Raw genomic sequence first — 20314 nt, 5'->3', positions numbered from 1 at the left:
AAAATGTTCAATGTTAACAAACAATACACACGTTTGGCACTTTGTGTATTAAATGGATCAAAGAGATTTGATAAGGCATACTGCACCATTTGTACAGACCTGATTGAGTTAGTATAATATCAGCAAATTTTACAGCGAAATGAATCTGTTTCTTTTCTTTGTGTTTAAAACCAGCACAGATTACAAATTTTAATGATCTGAAAATGTTTGGTATACAAAATCATGCTTATTTCAGTATTAGCAAAAACACAAGAAATTTTTCAACACAAACACCCAGCTGTGTCTATTTTAAAAGCAGTTCAATGACAGCTTGCACTTATGAGCATGCAATCAGCTAATTTCGCTTTTTTTTTTCTTCTGTGTTAATCAACACTTTCCTTCCTGCATATCAGAGTACAAATAGTATAGTTACTCCACATCAGTAAATGTTTACGTAACCTGTCCTTTCTCAAGAATCTGGTTACATGGAATCATTACATGCTAGACCGAGTAGGAAAACGCACTGGGCCCAGCCACCCTAATGGGATCCTAGTGCACCATAATGACACATATTAGTTAATGATCATCATAATCATAATAATATGCAGGAAGCTTACCTTTCCCCTTACCCCTTGCCATGGCAGAGTCATCTAATGTCCTCCACATCGCATTCTTCTTCAAGAAATCCCATGCATTGACTTCAGTGTTGAGACACGAAATAATTACAAATTGACATGATTTAAAAACCTAACAAACTTATATTTTTTAAAAAAAGAGTGGTTGTTGATCGTTATCTTTTTGTGTGTGTGTGTCAGTAGCAACCTGTTATGAAATTGATTAAATAAATACAATTGTAGTAGGGTCATTTGAGGTTAATCCAATCCACAAAGTTCATGCCATTCTCAATTGCAATTGTTTATTACCGGTCCATTGTACTTGTTCTCGTTATTTACTCTCTCACACTCGCTCTCCCTCCCTCACACACACACATACACAAATACATATATAAAACGCACATCTACACACAACCACGTAGCTCTGCACTGAGCTCTAACCTGAATTTCCTCGGGATAAATTGTTTTAGCTGCGGTTGAGCTGCACGTATTGTTTCTACGGAGCATCTTTTCCTCCGGCACAAACGCTAAGTAGCTTTAACGCGGCGCTACGTCTGTCTACAGCTTCGGTCTGAATGAGATCAGCAAGCTCTCTGTCCATTACATTGCCCCCTCTACTTTCCCAGTAAGAAGCTGTGCGATGTATTTCGCTTTGTTTCTCGGTTGATATTTTTGTTTCCGTGCTGACAGCAGGAAATGATGTGCCGTGGACGATTAATACCCAACAACTTGGTCCCGACAAACCGTGGTGGTAAGCCCGAGTCTCTACCACCGCGTGTACTGGTGGAAAGCGGCCGTGCCAGACCCTTTCGCCTGCTCCGTGAGCACCCGGTCAGCTGCCGCCCGCCCTCTCCCATCCGCCAGCAAGGCTGAACCCCTCGGAACCCAGACCACGCGGGCCAGGCCGGGCCGGGCCGGGCGGGCAGGGCCCGCAATGTATTTCACGGGTCACCAGTGTCAGTATTTATTGGGTACGCCTGGAGCGCGGCCTGCGCGGCCCCGGCTGGAGCCGCGAGAAGGAGCGGACGGACCGAGCCCGACGGCCCCGCGCGGCTCCAGAGACCGCGCGGGCGAAGCGCTGCGGGGCTGAGCGGGGAGCGCGGACCCGGCTGCGGCCGCCGTGACACGAGGGAGAGCGCAGGGGAGGAGAGGGCCCGATCGTTCCCGAGCCCTCCAACTCACAGTGAGGAGCGCGGCGGGCACGGGCCGGGCGGGCCGGAGCAGACCCGTCTTCCCTGGCAGGCCGCGGACAGCGGCGTCCAGCACCCGGACCCCGGGCCCACCCCGCCGCCCGCGTCCTCTCCGGACGATGGTTTTGTTTTCTCCCTCGGTAAAACAACAAACAGAAATAACCGGGCCTGGGAAAATAAACTCGCCGAGCGACTTCGGCTAGATCCGCAAAGTAGTGCCTCCGCCGCCACCGCTGTGCGGCGGCCGCCTCACCCGCCCGGCCTCCCACCCCGCCTCCTTCGACGCTAGAGGAGGGGGCAACTTTGGTGTGCCGGAGGATCTAGGGACACGAGCGGCCGGGCCGGACCCGTGCCGCGGGATGTCCGGCCTGCGGGCATTTGTGCCCGTGCCGGCAGCGGGGGGGGGCGGCGGAGGGGGGGGGCGCGCACGGGCGCGGTGATGCGCCCCTGCGCCGGTATCCCTGCGCGGCGGGAGCCCTGTCGCCGGCGGGGGCGGGGCGGCGCGGGGCGGGGCGGGCGGGCGCGCGCCGCCGTTGGCCGGCGGGCGGGCAGACGCGCGCGCACGCCGCCGGCCCTGATTGGGTGGCCGGTGGGAAAGGTTAAACCAAAAAATGTTTTACAGCCCCGGTGCGTGCCGGCAGCTCTGAAATTAATTGCGGCCGGGGCGGGCTGGAGCGCCCGTCTGCCTCGCTCCGCGCCGGCCCGCCGCGGCTGCTGCGCCTTCCTGCCTCCCCCTGCGCTGCGGTGCCGGGGGAACCGGGCACCATGAAGTAGATTTTTTTTGGGGGGGAGGTGTGTGTGTGTGTGTTTGTGTGTTGTTGCCTTTTTTTTTTTTTTTTTTTTTTTTTTTTTTTTGGGTTTCAGAGGGTTTTTCCCCCTTTTTTTAAATTTTTTTTCTTGCTCCGCTCCGACTCGGCTTGATTTTTTTCTGATCGGTGATTATTATGACTATTATTTTTTTCCCCTCCCCGGCGGTTCCTGTCTGTGCTACATGACTTGCCAGTGCTTGAGACTGCGGTCCAACTGTGCTGCCGCTGCCGGTGGTGCCGCCGCCTCCGCCTCGGCCACCGCCGCCGCTCCGGCCGCCACCTCCGCCACCGCCCCGCGCGCAGCTCCCTCGGCCGCCGCAACTTTCCCCCTCAGACCAGTGTGTGATGTTGGACATGGGAGATAGGAAGGAAGTGAAAATGCTGCCGAAATCCTCCTTTAGCATAAACAGCCTGGTACCCGAAGCCGTCCAGAGCGACAACAACCACAGCAGCCACAGCCACCACAACAGCCACCACCCCCATCACCATCACCACCACCATCACCACCATCACCACCCGCCGCCGCAGCAGCCCCAGCGAGCGGCCGCAGCAGAGGAGGAGGACGAGGAGAAGGGGCAGCACCTTCTGCCGCCCCCCGCCGCCACCGCCTCCGGCGCCCTGGAGGTGGCCAAGGCGGACATGCTGGCGGGCAAAGGCGAGGCGGGCGCGGCGGCGGCGGCGGAGCTGGAGGAGAAGGAGAAGGCGGTGGACGAGAAGAAGGGGGCAGCGGAGGGGGCCAAGGACGGGGAGAGCGGGAAGGAGGGGGAGAAGAAGAACGGCAAGTACGAGAAGCCGCCGTTCAGCTACAATGCGCTTATCATGATGGCCATCCGGCAGAGCCCCGAGAAGCGCCTCACACTCAATGGCATCTACGAGTTCATCATGAAGAACTTCCCCTACTACCGGGAGAACAAGCAGGGCTGGCAGAACTCCATTCGCCACAACCTCTCCCTCAATAAGTGCTTCGTCAAGGTGCCCCGCCACTACGACGACCCGGGGAAAGGGAACTACTGGATGCTGGACCCCTCCAGCGACGACGTCTTCATTGGTGGTACCACTGGCAAGCTTCGCCGTCGCTCCACCACCTCTCGGGCCAAGCTGGCCTTCAAGAGGGGCGCCCGGCTCACCTCCACTGGACTGACATTCATGGATAGGGCAGGATCCTTGTACTGGCCTATGTCCCCCTTCCTCTCCCTGCACCACCCCCGGGCCAGCAGCACTTTGAGTTACAATGGGACCACGTCCGCCTATCCCAGCCACCCCATGCCCTACAGCTCAGTGTTGACTCAAAACTCCTTGGGAAACAACCACTCCTTTTCCACGTCTAATGGGTTAAGTGTTGATAGACTAGTGAATGGAGAGATACCTTATGCCACTCATCACCTCACAGCAGCAGCTCTGGCCGCCTCAGTGCCGTGTGGCTTGTCAGTTCCCTGCTCCGGCACCTATTCCCTAAACCCCTGCTCTGTAAATCTCCTAGCAGGACAGACGAGTTACTTTTTCCCCCATGTTCCTCACCCTTCAATGACTTCTCAAAGCAGCACTTCAATGACGGCCAGGGCAGCCTCCTCCTCCACGTCGCCACAGGCGCCCTCCACTCTCCCCTGTGAGTCCTTAAGACCTTCTTTGCCAAGTTTTACAACGGGACTTTCCGGAGGACTTTCTGATTATTTCACACATCAAAATCAGGGGTCTTCTTCAAACCCTTTAATACATTAACATCCATGGGATCAGACTGTAAGTGAACATTTTACACACATTTGCATTGTAAATGATAATTAAAAGGAAAAAGAAAAAGCAAAACAAAAAAGTCCAGGTATTTTTTATTAAGTCCCCCATTTTTCTGTACGTTTGTTCAGTCTTTAGGGTTGTTTATTATTCCACCAAGGTGAGGAGTGTCAGCAAGGTGCAATGTGGGGAGATTGCATTGTAGTCTACGAAGTTTGGAAGACAAAATTATAGTAGAATGTGTATCTAAATAGTGACTGCTTTTGCAATTTTTTTATTCAAATATGATAAGTCTATCACTAAAAGCCGCCCGATTCTCCATGTTTGCAGTATTATAAGTTATCATGGATATGTCGGTGGGTGCAGACCTTGAAAGAAAAAAAAAGAAACCAAAACCAAACTAAATTTATTAAAACTATAAAAAAATCCTTAAAATGTAATTTGTATTTACGCAGAATTAATACTGAAAGATGCCCAAGAACTACTTTTGGCCATTTATTATTTTATTATTTTCTTTACTGAACTGCTTTTTTTGGGTTCTATTCCTTTTTTTATTTTTTTTTTTTTTTGGTTGGTTGGTTGGTTTTTTTTGTTTACTTTTAGACCAAAGATTGGGTTTTAGAAAATGCACTCAGTATACGGAGTAATTTAAAAAAACAGCAACATTATTTCAGTTTGCAGCACTGCCCGTTCAAATGAATCAGAAGGGGACGAAATTAATGATTGCCTTCAGTTTGTGTTGTGTATATTTTGATGTATGTGGTCACTAACAGGTCACCTTTATTTTTTTTTCTAAATGTAGTGAAATGTTAATACCTATTGTACTTATAGGTAAACCTTGCAAATATGTAACCTGTGTTGCGCAAAAGCCGCATAAATTTGAGTGATTGTTAATGTCGTCTTAAAATTTCTTGATTGTGATACTGTGGTCATATGCCCGTGTTTGTCACTTACAAAAATGTTTACTATGAACACACAGAAATAAAAAAATAGGCTAAATTCATATATACGTGATAGTTTTTTGTCTCTTTTATTAACCCTAATGTGGCAGAGGCTTGAAAGTTACAGAGAGATCAGAGCTCTGCTTATTACACAGTCCACCATTTTTCACATGTTCTTTTCCCTCCCCCCCACCCGCCTTCTCTGCCATTGTCTTTAACTACAGTATTTTCAAATGTAAAAGATCAGAGTATTTAATTAAACATCATGGCCAGTAATTGTGATGTCCATTTTGGGGAGAACTCTTATCAAGTCTGTTTAAAAATTGTTAGTACAAGATAGGGTGTCTTGCTCAGAAACTGCCTTACGCTGAAGATGCTTAAAATCGCATATGTATGTATACATACATTCGTATACTATTTGAGTGTATAAGTACACATTGGGAAAAAGCCAAAGTGCATTATTATATAGCTACATGTTCTTCCTGCAATCTCTGAAATGCATTCAAAGACTTATTATCCTGAAAGAAATAAATTCTGTCTCTACGATGACTCGAGATATATTAACGAAGGATGTGTATGTGCGTGTATATACATACATATATTAGCTATCATATGATCGTTTGATGAAATTTAGCAAGCTGTGATATGTATGTGTATAAAATATAATCCTTATCCTAAAGGAGCACTGTTCCTGAAGTATCTAGGTTATATGTATTTATATACTTTTGATGCTGCAAACACTTTGGCTTTAGTTATTGCAAAAGTAGCGGTGTTCTTTTGGGCAGACAGCTCTCTCCTCTGTCCCTGCGGCCAGGCGGAGGGGGCAGGAGCCGAGCAGGCTGAGGTGAAGTCGCAGTCCATGGCAAGGAGGCAGGGGCCGGGAGTCACGTGACACCCTGCCTTGCATACCGATGTTTAAACGTTATAGGGAAAAAAAGGGAAACAAATCAAACCTTTATGGATGCACTTAAATGCAAAGTTTTGAAACAGAGCTCTTTTTTTCTCAGTTCCTACTGAAGCCCAGTAACCCACGCCAGCGTCCATAAGAATGCTGCGTTGCCTGGAGAATCAATCCATTAGTTTTAAGGGAGCAACACTGCTAGTAATTTTAAGAAACATTTAATCCTAAAGTGAATTGGTTTCTTGAAGAGTTTAGGGAAGCCTATAAAAGCCACAACTCTTGAAAATAATTAAAAAACTTGTGCAAAAGGTTTAGGAACTAATTGGATCCCGCGGTGAGACCGCAGAGGACAAGTTGTTCATTTGTTACGTTTGTAGCCTAGACTGGGCTCTGCAGCAGTGCAATAAGTCGGTGACTGCTCACAATAGGCCCAATGAAAAATAATCTCTGGGTCGGAGATGTTATCGCAAGCACTTTAAAGAGCTTATCTTGGAAAGACAGAAGAGAGGAAGAAAAGGAGAAAAAAAGTGCCGGGAGGCGAATAAAGAAGCAATAGCAAATCTGAATTCTTACAAACAGAATATTTGTCAAGCTGAAAGAATAAGAGGAGGAAGGGAAAATCTCCCAAAAATAAGTAATATATAAACAGATGCAAGCAGATCTGCAAGAAAGAAAGGACCGAAAGGTTACGGATGAGAGATGGGACACCCAGCTCTGCACTATGTAGGGGAGAAGGAGAGAAATCTCTGATATTCTTGGCTTTCACTCTCAGTCCTGCAATTCAAAATTAATCATCACTATGAGGAAACGATTGCTTTGTTGGGGAATGAAGAGATGATACCACCACTTGGAAACTCCTACTCTCCCCCATATTCTTCACTCTATTGTATTAAAATGAGGAATGCAAAACCACTAAAACCCAAAACTCCTTTGCAACAAACCTATTTGAAATAATAAAATGCAATAGGTGTGATTTAAACTCTTGACGGCTGGAGACCCAATTCTGTGTACTTGTGCAAATTAAAAAAGGGTCATCAGGTGCAGATGACAAAGGAAATTATTTATTATTTACCACTTGTAAATGTTGTATACTATAGGAAATCCTATTGCACATACGTAAAGTATTAGTTAGTTTGGAATGTCAAAAAAAAAAAAAAAAAAAGTCTGCTTTCACTGTACTGAAAGGAGGAAAAGACAGTCAGGTTGGAGGAAAGCACAATCCCGCCATGTCAGAGTTTGAGGCTGGCTAATATGCATTAATTAGGAAAGCGTAATGCATAATAATTCCTCAGAAGGGTAGCCCTGATATTGTCTCTTCAGACTTAGTTTAAGCAAGCACTCGGTCCCAGCGCTCTCCTTTAGGCTCTGTGTAGCAAAGTACTGTCTGAGCAAGTTTAAGTGCCACAGACTTTCCCCTCTTTCTCTTACGTGGGGCACAGGGGTGGTTGCTGAGCTGGTAATTTATTCACGTTTCCATAAATATATTGCCAGCAAAGAGATTATTTTTGTAAAGGAAAAAAAAATAAAACCAAAACCAAACCAAAATAAGACCAATAAACCGCTACAGTTGTCATGAATGGTAGAGGGACCACTAAGGCCCCAAATATGTCTTTACCTCTGCCTGCTCTCCAGCCAGATAAATTCTTTTGTTCGCTGAGGATGTCTCCTAGGTTAATCTTTGCACAGGCTAGTTCGGTACTGAATGTGAGGTGGTGGGGGCTTTTTGGTGTGGTTTCGTTTGTTTGTTTGTTGGGTGGATTGTTTGTTTGTGGGGGTTTGGGTTTTGTTTTTTTTGTGTGTGTGGGTTTTTTATTTTTGTGGTTTTTTTTTTTTAATTGGTTTTTTGGTTGGTTAGGTTTTTTGGTATACAGTATTTCTGTTATCTGATACTTTTTTTCCGCAGCGGTTTATATGCCAAATCCTCAAGATTTCGGATGTTTTTTTTTTTTTAATATGCACATTTCTAGAATGATGAGGTGTCCTAGCGTCGTTTTCTTGGCTTTTCCTAATTTAGAGTGTTTATGGAGGACGGGCGGTCTTTATAGAATTAAAGAACTATTGTTATATTCCTAGTTAATGTTTGAGGTGATTAACTTTGCTCACATAGATCGTAGGAGAAGAAATCTGCTCATCAAGAAACATCCAATTACGGTTTTAAGATTGCCTTCGCAAATATGTTTGAGGCATAATAAACAGTAACTCGAATTCTCAACGTGATATTTGGCCTAACAATTTTTGCCATATTTTAGATATTTTTCTTTTGTTATGGTAAAATAGCATCCGTTATGTGGAACGTATTCTTATGAAAGGGTTTAAAAGAAAGTTAACAAAAATATAATTTGCCTTAAATGGCACAAAACTAATGTTTGGGGGAGTGATATTTTTTTTAATCCGGTACTTGAAAAAAATTAGTTTAACAGGAACGTCATTTTGCTCTTTATAACTTCTTCTGTTGATTATTAAGATTTATGTCAGAAATCATGATTCAGGTACACACCCCCTCAGCACTTGTGTTAATATGAGGTCTCAATCACGATGTATTCACTATTCACTCAAGCAAAACTCCCACTGAACTCCAGTTACATTTTGACTGAACCACATCAGATTTTTGCTTAAGGAAGAACATTGATCGAGACTCGTTGTTTTATTAGTGACTATATTCTTTAATTGTTCATATTTTCCCTTAGACTAGGAAACAAACAAACAAACAAACAATCTGCCTGTAGATAATCACCACTGTTGCACTTAATTGTGTGATCGCGAATAACACACCCGCCCGAGAAAGTATATGTGCATATGTATTATAAGAATAAAAATTCAGCGGTTGGCAATAAATATGTATATATACATATAGACACACACAACCCTGCAGAGGTGTCTATCCACTGCACTAGAGTCTGTAGTAGTTCCTCCGCAGTTCTACGCAGTGAAATGTTCTTGTTTTGAATACCCCCCCTTCCCTCCCAATGGTGAAGGTGTCTGGGTAAATGGGTCAAAAAGTGGTGGAGAACTGGGTTAGAAGAGGTGAAGGTGAAGATCAATGGAGGTTTTAGGGCTGGCTGTATGTTTTGCTGGGTTTGTGTGACTGTGCCCAGAGGGCGGAGTTCCTGCACATTCCTACCTCACCGGAGAACCTGCCCTCAACTCCACTGCAGCTACTCCAGAGAGATGGGACCCTCCAGAAGAAACCTGCCCAGCAATCCCAGCAAGCCTTCCCGCCAGAAGGGTAGGTGCACTTCAAGAAAACCTTACCTACCTCTTCTCCCCACAGGCAGACCCATGTGATACGAATGAATAGAGATGACAGACTTCTGTCTAAATGTACTGTTTCCCTGTGCCCCACGATAAGCAGATCGCCCGTGCAACCGAAGCACAGTTTCAAAGCACCAGTTACACCAAAACTGAGTGTGCCTACTGTCAGGATTTTCTCTCTTTTTTTTTTTTTCTTTTTTTTTTTTTTTTTTTTTTTTTTTGTTGCTGTTGTTGTGGTTTTTCCCTCTTTTTATTGTTTTGGTTTTGGTCTCTTCCTCAAAGTGTTTCCTCCCCCGGCCTCCTCCCTCCCCCTCTGGCTCTTTCGTTTCCATCGGTAAGTTAGAAGTTTCTTCGCCGGTTTAGCAGTTGTTATGGATAACCGGTAGATACTTTAGCTTGTTTCATTAACGTGCTCTTTGTTTGCTTCTTTGCCTCTAATGTCAGAGAAAGTCACACGGGTACAATGTTGTGTTTGCCTTTTTAAGATTCCAGGAGAAACTGCCTCTACCTGCAAGAAAGGCGCACGTTGGCACCTGGGGAGAGGAGTCCTCCGTCGGCACTGGGTGAGTGCGGATTTTACTCCTCTTTTACCCTCAGGAATCAAGTAACTACACACGCGATTTTTGTCCTCTGGTACCAGGACGGGAGAGAGTGCGGTTTCAGCAGATCCCTAAGCCTTCTCTGCCTTTTTTTGTCACAGCCCAGAAATATTACAGGGCTAGGCAAAATTCCCCGCCACTACTCAGGGCGGGCGGAAATTTGGTCTTTGATCCATCTCTGCTATATGAAAAACGATTTTACTATGATGAGTACAGGCGGATTCCGTAATGAATTATTTCTAAAAAATCTAAGCCTGTCATTTGAGAAAAAGCTACAGGCTTCTCCCACCTTTCGGGATTGTGTAAAGAGGGCTAATATCCCTAAATTTCCAAGAAAGCGACTAAATGCCAAAAATTTTGGGAGATCGAGGAGATCGATAAAGAGCCGTACATCTAAATCTGAGCTGAGTTTTGCTCTGAGTGCCCCGGTGGAGAAACTGCTCCCTTGCAACCGATCGCAGGCAACGTTCATGTTCACGGGAGAGCTCCAGACACTCTCCCTTTGTCTTCCCACTTCCCAAATTCCGTAACTGCCTTCTGTATGCGTGGAGATTTAGGCGCCGCAAACCGAAATCTCGGAATAGGGGCGGAAGTTTAAACGGCTGATACGACCGATGTGCTCGGCGTGCGCATCCTTGAGGGTGGGGGCAGGTGTGCGGGTGCGTGGGCAGGACCCGGGACGGGTCCTCCGTGGACCGACTTGTTCTTGTTTTGCTGTTCCGACGTGGTGCAGGGGAAGAGCCATGGCACGTGTCCCACGCGGCCGATAACTTTGACCCATTTGCTCCTTGCCATTTTTGACCTCACGAAAATAATTAATTTTTTAATATACAGCAAGTTGAGTTTTCCGTGACACTGTGCGTGGGACACTCCAGCGCAGGGGGCAGCGGTACCGAGCGCCTGTCTCCCCCGCATCGCAGGAACCGGCACCCGCGCCCGGGGACGCGCGCTAGCACACGCACAGCACACGCCGGCAGTGACTTCTGTCAGATCCGCTGGCGTTTTGTGTGCCCGGTTCAAACCTGCCCGGGGATGTCCCGTGGGTCCCGCAGGGCACGGGTGGAGCTTCCCACGCTGCAGGGAGCGGCACCCACACTGGCGTGTCTCCGGAACGCCAGCGACCGGCTCTGCCAGACGCTCCCGGTCTCCCGCACCGGCGCGGCCGCCGTGCTCGGACACGCGTGTCCGCGGGGCGAGGCGGGGGCCTGGCGCAGCGGCGGCGACGGTGCGCGTCCCGCGGGCTGGGGGCGCTCTTGCCCCGCGGGAGAGCGGCCCCGCCGGGCCGCGGGACCCGCCGCACAGGGCCTGGAGCCCCGGAAAACAGCCCTGTTCACCCACGGCCTCTTCCGAGGCCCCGCAAGCCCCGCCCGGCCTTAAAACGGTGGTTTGCAGGCAGCGGGGGTCTGAACTCAGAGGGCTTGAGTCCGTGCCACCTCCCTCCCTTCAGAAAGGAGGAAAAATGTGAGGTGTCCTGCTCCACGCAGACTTAGCTTTGTGTTCTTGTAGCCACTAAGAGACAGAGGTTGCCCTAGCGAAAGGCGTTTTAAGTCCTCTTCCCAAGAACTGACCCGGGATGCTCCGTCCAGAATCAGACTCCCTAAACACTCCTCTCGCTCCACTGAGACAAAACGAACCAGAAAAAAAACCTTGAAAAACAAAAATAAAGGAAATAAATCAAACTGCCAAAATAAATAAATAACCAAAGAAACGACTAGCGACCTCCCCTCCTCCCCCTCTTCAATACCGTTTAACAGAATATAGTATCAGGCTAACGAATTGGACTTAAAGCGAGCGGCTTTTCTGCTCTTAGTCGGGAAATGAATGCAAAGTCCATTTCAAAGAATTGTCTCTAGGGAGTCCTCCAAGTGTATTTGGGGTTATCCGTGATTTGAGAGGAAAGACTAAACGAGAGGGAGTCTGAGAAAAGCCTGCTATTGTTACCCTACCCTAAGGTGAGTAAAGCATCCCTGCAAAGTTAGCTGCAAAGAACTGCTTAACCCTAAGCTCGAGAGGTGAAAACTCTCCAAACCCGGAGCTGCCTGACCAGGAAACCTGAATTTCGAACTAAAAAGGCAAGATGAAGCCTGAGCTCACTTGGGGGTTTTTGGTCACTTTTTGTTTGTGGGATGTTTTTGATTGGTTTGGGGTTTTTTTGTCTCTCTCTCTCTTTTTTTTTTAAATCTCCCCCCGTCTTTCCCCCAGAGTGGAAAATTCAGAGAGCTTTATGAATGATTTCTCAGGAGCATCTTCCACAGGGAGGTAGGAACATGTGAAAGGAGCCCTTCCCCTTCAGGGTTCTCAAGGCAGCTCTCCCTTAGCCGTGGAGGAGGAACGGGGCTTGCTGCGACTGGCCCTCGGGGAAGACCTCGCCCAACTCCCCATTAACTTGGCGGCCCTCCAAGCTAAGTGTTAGCCCAGTACTGTTGGCTAGTGGAAGGAAGAGAACCCCTCTTCGTCTCCCCCCGTCCCCACACTCCCACCTTGTCTGCTCTGCTTTTACTCAGAATTTATCTGATCACAAGTATTTAATATTAGGTAGTTTGCTGAATTAATCATACCCAAGAGGAGACAGGTATCTGTCAAAAAGTCTGGCTGAAGCCTGGCTATAGAGTAAAAAAATGAGAAATTATTTCTCAGCCATGGAAAACAGTTTAAAAGAAAGACAGAGAGAGAGAGAAAAGTTTCATTCCCATAAAAAAAAATAAGCATAACCTCATTGTGAAGCATGGAATGCCCCAAAAGGTTGCAATTGTTTTGCAAATTAAATACTGGTAACTGGTTACAAAATTATTCTTTTGAAGCAAAACTCTTGGTGATGCTATACTAGAAGATGCGTTTCTTCTCCTTTAATGCTCCTTGCACAGTCAAACACTCTTGCATCCCCACACCAGTTTATTTCCAAAAGGGGATGACCGCACCAATTAGACTTTTCAGTAGACCCCAAATGAAACAAAGCTGGGACAGATTATTGCAGGGGTCTATGGGGTGATATGGTTAAGCACATCACATAATCATCTATATATTTAATGCTGTGGCTCATAGGTAACTTTGTAATACACTAGTGGTAAGCAAATCTCCTTTTAGATTTCAGAACTGGACTTCTGATGGCAAATGCATCTCTGGGATTTAAGATGCAGTCTAGATTTTGTACCACACTTAGAGTGGTGCATAATGGCAAGGGTATTTTTATTAGCATTTTGTATACCCGCACTCATAGTAGTCCATGAGAAAACAGATGAGAATTATTCAAATAAAAACGGTATTGTTGTTTTATCAATGAACTTTCCCCACTATATCTATTCCTCTGTATATATATATATATATATATACGTGTGTGTATATGCATGTATATATTTGTCCTATTTCTGACTGTGAAGGTGTCCTCTAGCATAAGTCAGAAAAAGCCACTCTGGATGCTCCTTTTCTTTCTTACTTGTTTATTCTGTCTGAGCAAAGCTGTTTGTTTTGCTGGGAAGCATAAGTTGACTTTGGTTATGTCATCACTATAATTTGCATTTAGGTGGAAGGGTAGGACATATTAGCTCTATTTTTATTATTAAATCAGTAAAGGTAAAAGTACTAATAATTAAATACAGATCTCTGATTGCAGGTTGGAACAGCAAAATCGATTGTCTCTTCATCAATAAGACAAGTGTTGAGTAGCTTGCTATTGATTAGTATGTTTATTTATGCAGATCTTTAGGTATTTTCTTACATATTTCAGGTTCTTTGTCTGCTAATTATTTTACCAGATTGGTTTGAAAGAAAGAGCTTAGACTGGGAAACACACTTGACAGATCCATTCTTAGCTAACCTGATAGTGGATTATTGCAATCCAATAAGTTTAACAAATTACTTATACGTGCTTGCCTTTCGAGCAATTAGGAAACCGTTTCAGATTAAAACCCCTTGTTGCATTCGGGGTCGGTTCATTTAAATAAAGGGGCATTATGTTTAGATATTTTCCAAATGAAAAATGGGTTTCTGGATCCGCAGAGGCTGAACAGGATTTGGTGTGTGCTTCGCCTTCCGGGCCCTTGGCTTCCGCTGTACGTGTAAAACACCTTACCAGCAACAGAGTGGGCCCTGGGGTTTCCTCATAGATGAGACGTAACCTCCATAGATGGAGGTAATCTGAATATCGAAACCAGGAATCAATATATTAAACGGAAAAAACCTACCAACCAAAACAAAACAGAGAGATTGGCATCCAAATATCAGAGTGCTCAAAGCAGGTGATATTTTGAGTTGGTTTTGTGCTTAGTGATTTAATCGATCCAAAAGGAATTGTCCCAGACTCTGCTAAACGGCCTGGTTCCCAGCCATATCCCCTCCAAGGACCCCAGAAGGCTGACTTTTTTTTTTTTTTTAACACTTTTTTCGACCGGACACTCTCATTTTCTTTCGCAGTCGTTTCAGAGAGGGCTCTGCTTTATCAGTATTTCCCCCCCCTCCGCTTCGACAACGCTGACAGAGGCGGCTCGGCAGAAGGGAGCGAGCTCGGGACCAGAGAAAACTGGCGGTGGACGGCATGAGAGCCAGCCAGGTGCAGGGAGGGAAGGTCCCCTCCCCACAGCCCACGCCGACCGCGGTTCCCCACGGGGTGCAGCCCCCGCCGCCCTGCCCACCGCTTGCCCGGGGAGCGGCTCGCGGGAGCCTGAGCCACGGGGTGGGAAGCGGGAACAGGACTCGCGCGCGGTGCTGAGCAAGTACTGAGCCCTTCTTCCGTTCTTTTCCTCGTCTTTTGCTTGAGGCAAGTTTTGTCGGGGAGGGGGGAGGATTTTTCCCTCCCTTCTTTTACCTCCAGGAACTGCTGCTTTACAACCTGTAGAGATAAGACGGCATCGCATCAGATGATCAGAGAGATAAGTAATCTTTCCCCTCGGCCAGTGGTATAGCTGACCGTATGCTCTTGAATCTTAGAGCGCTAAGTCTTTCCTGTGAATGAACGAGAAAACACTCGACAGGTCGTGAATAATCGTTTTAATGAGTGTGTAAAAGCGTGCGACGGGGTGCACGGAGCTGTCGGGTTAAACAAACAACTTGTACCCTGACGAAATCCGATTGTTAAAGTGCAAAGTGGTGTCAGTCCAATTTCCATCCCAGTTCTAAAAACCACAGATCTAAGTCGCGGGAGTCCAATTTTCCCCATTAAGAAAAATAACAATATTTTCTGAACGTAAGTGCGATCATCCCTAATGTTAGCCTCTGGCGAAAAAAGACCAGTTGCATGTCCCAGAGGTATGGAAGTTATTTTTATTATTTTTAAAGACAATAGTTAGAAACTGTGTATCTGACTTTTTCTGACTTTCCCCGAGATATCAGATCAATGCAGCAAATATTTTCCTATTTTGTTAGTTCATCGCCCTCCTCTCCGTATGTGTGTGTGGGGTTGTGGTTTTGTGGTTTTCTTTTTTTGTTTGTTTTGTTTGTTTTGTTTTTGTTTTTGATTTTGATTTTGTTTTTGTTCTTGTGTGTGTGTGTTTTTTTTTTCCACAGATCACTGGAGGCAAACATCGAATTAATTGGATCTCAATGACTGAGGTTGGTATCTTTGTATTGAACTAAGGTTATCTTTGTCAGAGTGTTCTGGTATTTACAAGACATTTGAGGAGTTTCTAGTAAAGGTAAATCCAGAAAACATAAATGATAAAATTAAAAAGAGTTGAAATATTATATACTCCAAATCCAAGTTATATTACTCTTATGTAGGAAGATAACACTCTGTGGGTCTGTAATAATTTATCCAGAAACCATAAATTCAGAAGAAAGATTAAAAAATTTGAAGGATTTTTTTTTTAATTTTTAAAAACTTGATATCAGAATAGCTAGGTCTGTTTCCTGTACAGCTAGAGGGCCTTGCACTATTTTGAAAATGCAAACTCCACTCTTTTAAGTCCATTGATTATTTTTTTAAAGTTAGTAATGACGCATATTCCTAATGTTTATTGTTGCTAAAGACTTTCATACCGACTATACGTCTGCCTCTTTCTATGAAGATTCATTTCAGATGTCCTCCCTTTCTTTGAAAATGCCCGTTAGAGCAAAGTGAGGTGAGGCAAGGCAACCGCAGCTGTAAAACGTTTTCTAAAGTTTCTCCATTCTTCTGATTAATACTCGATTTTTCAAAAATAATATGATACTGGAAAATTAATACGAGATGTATTAGCAGGGTATAGTTGCAATGGGGACCTAATGCAGTGATACGAATGTGAAATTTACTTTTGATAGTTGTGGACTTCGAATCCGACCATTGATGAACCGGATAGGAGTGTCCATATGGCTTTGGTCTGAAGCCGATCTCCAGGGTTTGTAGCATTTGGATTAAAACATTGAATTTTTTTTTTTCCAATCAAGACAATTTTGTGTTGTGCTTTAGATGTAGACATTGAGAATGAATATCAACTATTTTTGTGTTCCCAAAGAGTGGCAGAATCACTCTGTAAACCTTCCTCCGTGATAGAAAGGAAAGAGAGAGAGAAGAAATGAGAGGGAGAGAATGAAGGAGGGGAAAAAAAAAGATAACTCACCTCCGTGGGATTTGGTAGCAGATCTATAACTAATGACCCTTGCGATCATATAACAGTATTTAACAAACATCTGACGAATGTTCTGGACATTTTCAAACATGGCTTTGTTCAGACTATGTGACTTGAAACACATCGTTTCCCGGACCAGTCTGAACGCTGGAGATCGTCAAAACCGAAATATTCCCAGTGTTTTCCTTAACCCCCTGCGTGAGAGAAAAAGGGACGTAGCTCAGGCCCACGGAGGAAAGAGAGAGGAGAATGAAAGATAAAGCACAAAGACAGAGTACAATAGGACAGAGTCTCTGCATCTTGGGAGCTAGGAAACATTTCTCATCCCAGTGAAAGACTAATGCTCTCCTCCTGCAACTGTAATTTCCTTTGCAATAAAAAAGTGCATTAAATGGGCACGGTGGATAGTAAGGATCTATCAGTTTCCTGCTGCAGTTCTGCTAATAAATAAAATTCTAAATGTTTAAAACACTCTATCTGTCACATTCACAGGATAGGTACTGTAAATTCCTGTTGAAAATATACAAACAGAGATCCAAGAGGTTGTCTCTGTTTTTGTATCTCTCTCACACAAGAAATGGACTATCAAAACATTAATTATATTTGAAAGGGAACAGATTATTTGTTTGAGAAAGAATTACATTATTGAATTTATATTCCACACAGACCTCTCCTCCTGTCTACTGAGAGGGTTGAACTGTAAATCTGTCTCAAATTATTTGCCCCTAAAATGTAGGTAGGTGTGTCACATTAGAGTAGTAGAGAGATGGCAGATAATCTGTAGGTGCTTTTAGACACCTCTGTGGGATGGGTCGTTAGGGAATGTCGAAATGAACAAGAAACTGAAATCTAACATGTGAAGAACATAGACGCTTATTCTTTGACAATGAAAATACAAACACACGCAGACACACAGAGCTGAGTCTAGTTATTAAACACGGGAGTTTGGCCCTGCATCTCCTTTTTTGTTTGTTTGCTTGGGGTTGAGTGTTGTTGGTTTTTTGTTTGTTGGGGTTTTTTTTTGTGTGGGTTTTTTTTGTTTGGTTTTTGTTTTTGGTTTTGGTTTTGGTTTTTTTTTTTTGTAACGTTTTCATGTACATCTTGCAGTAGCCGATAATTGAAAAGCTGCTAACCACTTAAATCATAAGCCATGTCTTAAAGATTGTACCTTCTTTCCTGCTTTTAGAAACACTAATAAAAGAATTTAATAGATGTCCTCATACCTTTACCTTTCTTCTGAGGAAAATGGTGATCTAGTGGGGCTTTATTTTAAGAGCTCTTAAAAAACCACTCCTCGTTGTCTCCTTTTTTCCACTCTCTGCTAACCAGACGTTCAGCATTTCTTAACCTTCCTTCAGATGCCATTATCTATCTCAGCAGCATCCTTCTCCAGCACTGCAAATATTTTGGCGGGGACTGATGTGAACAGCCCCATCAGAAAGATGCCTGGTGCTGTCGTGCCATGCTTGGGGAAATTCGTCACTTGCGACCCGGGGAAGCTGTGTTAGCACCGGGTCCTGCAGCGGTGGGCCCCTTTTCTCTGTTCCTGTATTTCTTGAGTCCTGGGAAACCCAAGCCATGGGGCCTGAAGGGCGGTCGCAGGGACCACAGAGAGGTGGGGGTGGGCGGACTTTTCTGCCTGTGGCTGTGCCTGGGATGTGCTCTCTCCCTGATTAGGTATCTGCGGAGGAAGAAGGTGACGTGACGAGGAAAGCCTGACAGCCAAAGCGGGAATTGTCCGGGAGAAGGATCCGTGATGAATGAGGTCTGCGAAGTCTTGATGCAAAAGCAGAACAGGACAGTGTGTTGGCAAACCCAAATACCGGTTTTTGTTCTCTGGAACTGAAAAAGAAAAATGGGGTGGTGAAGGTAGGGTGGGGGAGGGGGGACCCCGGGGAGTGGGGCAATGGGGATTGGGAGGGAGAGATCGGAGAAGTGGCTGTCTGGAGTGTTAACACGAGTCCATCGTGTCCTCGGGAGAAGGAGAGGCTGCGTTGTCAAACGAGCCCTGACGAGAGGCAGAGGCGCCATCACAGCGCTCTGAGATGCTGCCGTGAAATCTGGATCCCGGCTGACTCAGGGATCTGAAGGACAGTACTTTATAAAATCTCCCGGGCAGGTGTCCGAGGTTAAGTCAGGCTCTTCGATAATCGCCAAACAATCATAGGGAAAAAAATCTACCCTGGGGCAGGAGATAGGATGGGGGAGGAGGGTGCGCAGTGGGAGAGACAGGACGACACGGACTAAAACCTGCTAAAAAGGCAAACATTTCATTTCTTGGGTGACTTCGTGCAGATCTGGGGCTTATTCCTCGAACTTGGCGTGACGAACCTGTAACTTCTTTCAATGTTTTTGACCGTGCACTGTATTGCCATAATGCCAATAAACGCTTTAAACGCGTCTTACTAGCGACCATCCAGCCATTCAGGCCCTGCCTTAACGAGTTCTGACCTGGCCCTGGACAGCTGGGTCACTCCCTAGCTTCAGGTGCTCTTGGTACTGTGGGAAAATGTGACTGGATGGGCCGGGTCTGTTGCACCGACTTCTGGGTTTTCTTTCGTCTTGGCTTGCAAGTGGTCGCAGAGGCAAAGGCTCGCTTTTCATGTCAGCGGGTTCAGGATTTCAGGACTTTGAGTTAAGCGACCAAAGAAAACCCTGCCTGATTTTTCCCTACTTAGTGTCTGCCTAAGAGGACAAGGACTACCAGCTCTCCCAGGGACGAATTTCCTGGTGTGTAGTATAGCCCATATCCCTCACCCTTTCAGCAAATGCCAGCAGATGGATGCAGTTAAACCTCGGCGGTGCTCCATGACCAGACACCCATCCAGGGTGCAAAAGGGTTGGCCATTATGCGGTGCCTATGGACTGGTGTTTATCCCCGACAGCTGTAACAGGGAGAAGGAATGGAACAGGAGTGCTCACAACTTCCCCGTCCCACGGCACGCGGGGGAGCACGGCAGGACCCCCACGGCTCAGGGGAGAAAAAGCCAGGAAAAAAAAAAAAAAAAAGAGAGAGAGAAAACTCTACACACATCTTGGGAGCAATCAAATATCTATGCAATGTTATTAAAAATTATAAAATCCCAGGAAAACAACGGCTCTCTTTTATAAAGGAAATCTGAGGAGCGCAGCGAGCTAAGTGAAAGCTCTGTTTTCAAGCGAAGGCAGGATTAGTTCCCTGCACATAATAGCCTGTGTGTAGGAATTGCAAATGAACATCACCAGCAGTTCTGGAGTTACTCTTCTTAAATTAATATTGAGTTGGGTTCTCTGCACAATGTGCAAAATATCAGACATTTCTGAGCTTTCGAGGGGAACGAGGATTGAAATTAACCTGTACATATATTTTCCCCTAGTTTAATACGAGAAACTCTTATCCTGGTGTAGCCAGTAAGCAGTGGAGGAATTTGGGGTAACGCCCCCAGGACCTGTTTTGCGGGTTAAAAAATACATCAACAAATCAGCACCAAAATCCCGAAACGGGCCCGACACCCGCACAGACGGGGTAAGCACGATTCCGGCTCAGCGGCGGGGGGCTCCGCTGCCTGAGACGGCCCCTCCACGGGGAGGCTCCGCGCCGGCAGCGCGGACGGGCCCCCGGCGCAGCGTTCGCCCTCCGCGGTGCTCACTCCCGCTGAGCGGAGCCTCCGCGGCCGCACGACGCGGACCGCGCTGGCCCAGTGTGCCATCGCGAACCCATATACACCGGCTGAACGGATTCTTCCATCCCGCCATCAGGGAAGGGGAAGGTAATACATCTGA

At 46.0% G+C, this 20314-nt stretch overlaps 1 protein-coding gene and 1 long non-coding RNA gene across 2 annotated transcripts in view; both read left to right on the top strand.

Annotated features, from left to right (window-relative positions):
- Nucleotides 1–2416: 2416 nt before the first annotated feature.
- Nucleotides 2417–5323, top strand: FOXG1 (forkhead box G1). The gene has a single exon (XM_050337022.1). The coding sequence runs from the start codon at nt 2938–2940 to the stop codon at nt 4309–4311; it is 1374 nt and encodes a 457-aa protein (XP_050192979.1). The 5' UTR covers nt 2417–2937; the 3' UTR covers nt 4312–5323.
- A 13126-nt stretch (nt 5324–18449) lies between these two features.
- The window catches only part of LOC126651285 (uncharacterized), a 64401-nt gene continuing 62536 nt past the window's right edge, over nt 18450–20314 (top strand). The window contains exon 1 of the long non-coding RNA XR_007631605.1: nt 18450–20301. This is a non-coding gene — a long non-coding RNA (uncharacterized LOC126651285). The remainder of the gene's footprint in view (nt 20302–20314) is intronic.

Source organism: Myiozetetes cayanensis, unplaced genomic scaffold (genome assembly GCF_022539395.1).
Source record: "Myiozetetes cayanensis isolate MyiCay16 unplaced genomic scaffold, myiCay2020 scf6-25, whole genome shotgun sequence".
NCBI lineage: Eukaryota > Metazoa > Chordata > Aves > Passeriformes > Tyrannidae > Myiozetetes > Myiozetetes cayanensis.
Note: the sequence above shows the minus strand (reverse complement) of the source record. Positions and strands in the feature narration are given on the sequence as shown.

What these genes read in the sequence shown, in the direction of transcription:
- FOXG1 (XM_050337022.1), top strand. Translation starts at nt 2,938, where the DNA reads ATGTTGGACATGGGAGATAGGAAGGAAGTGAAAATGCTGCCGAAATCC.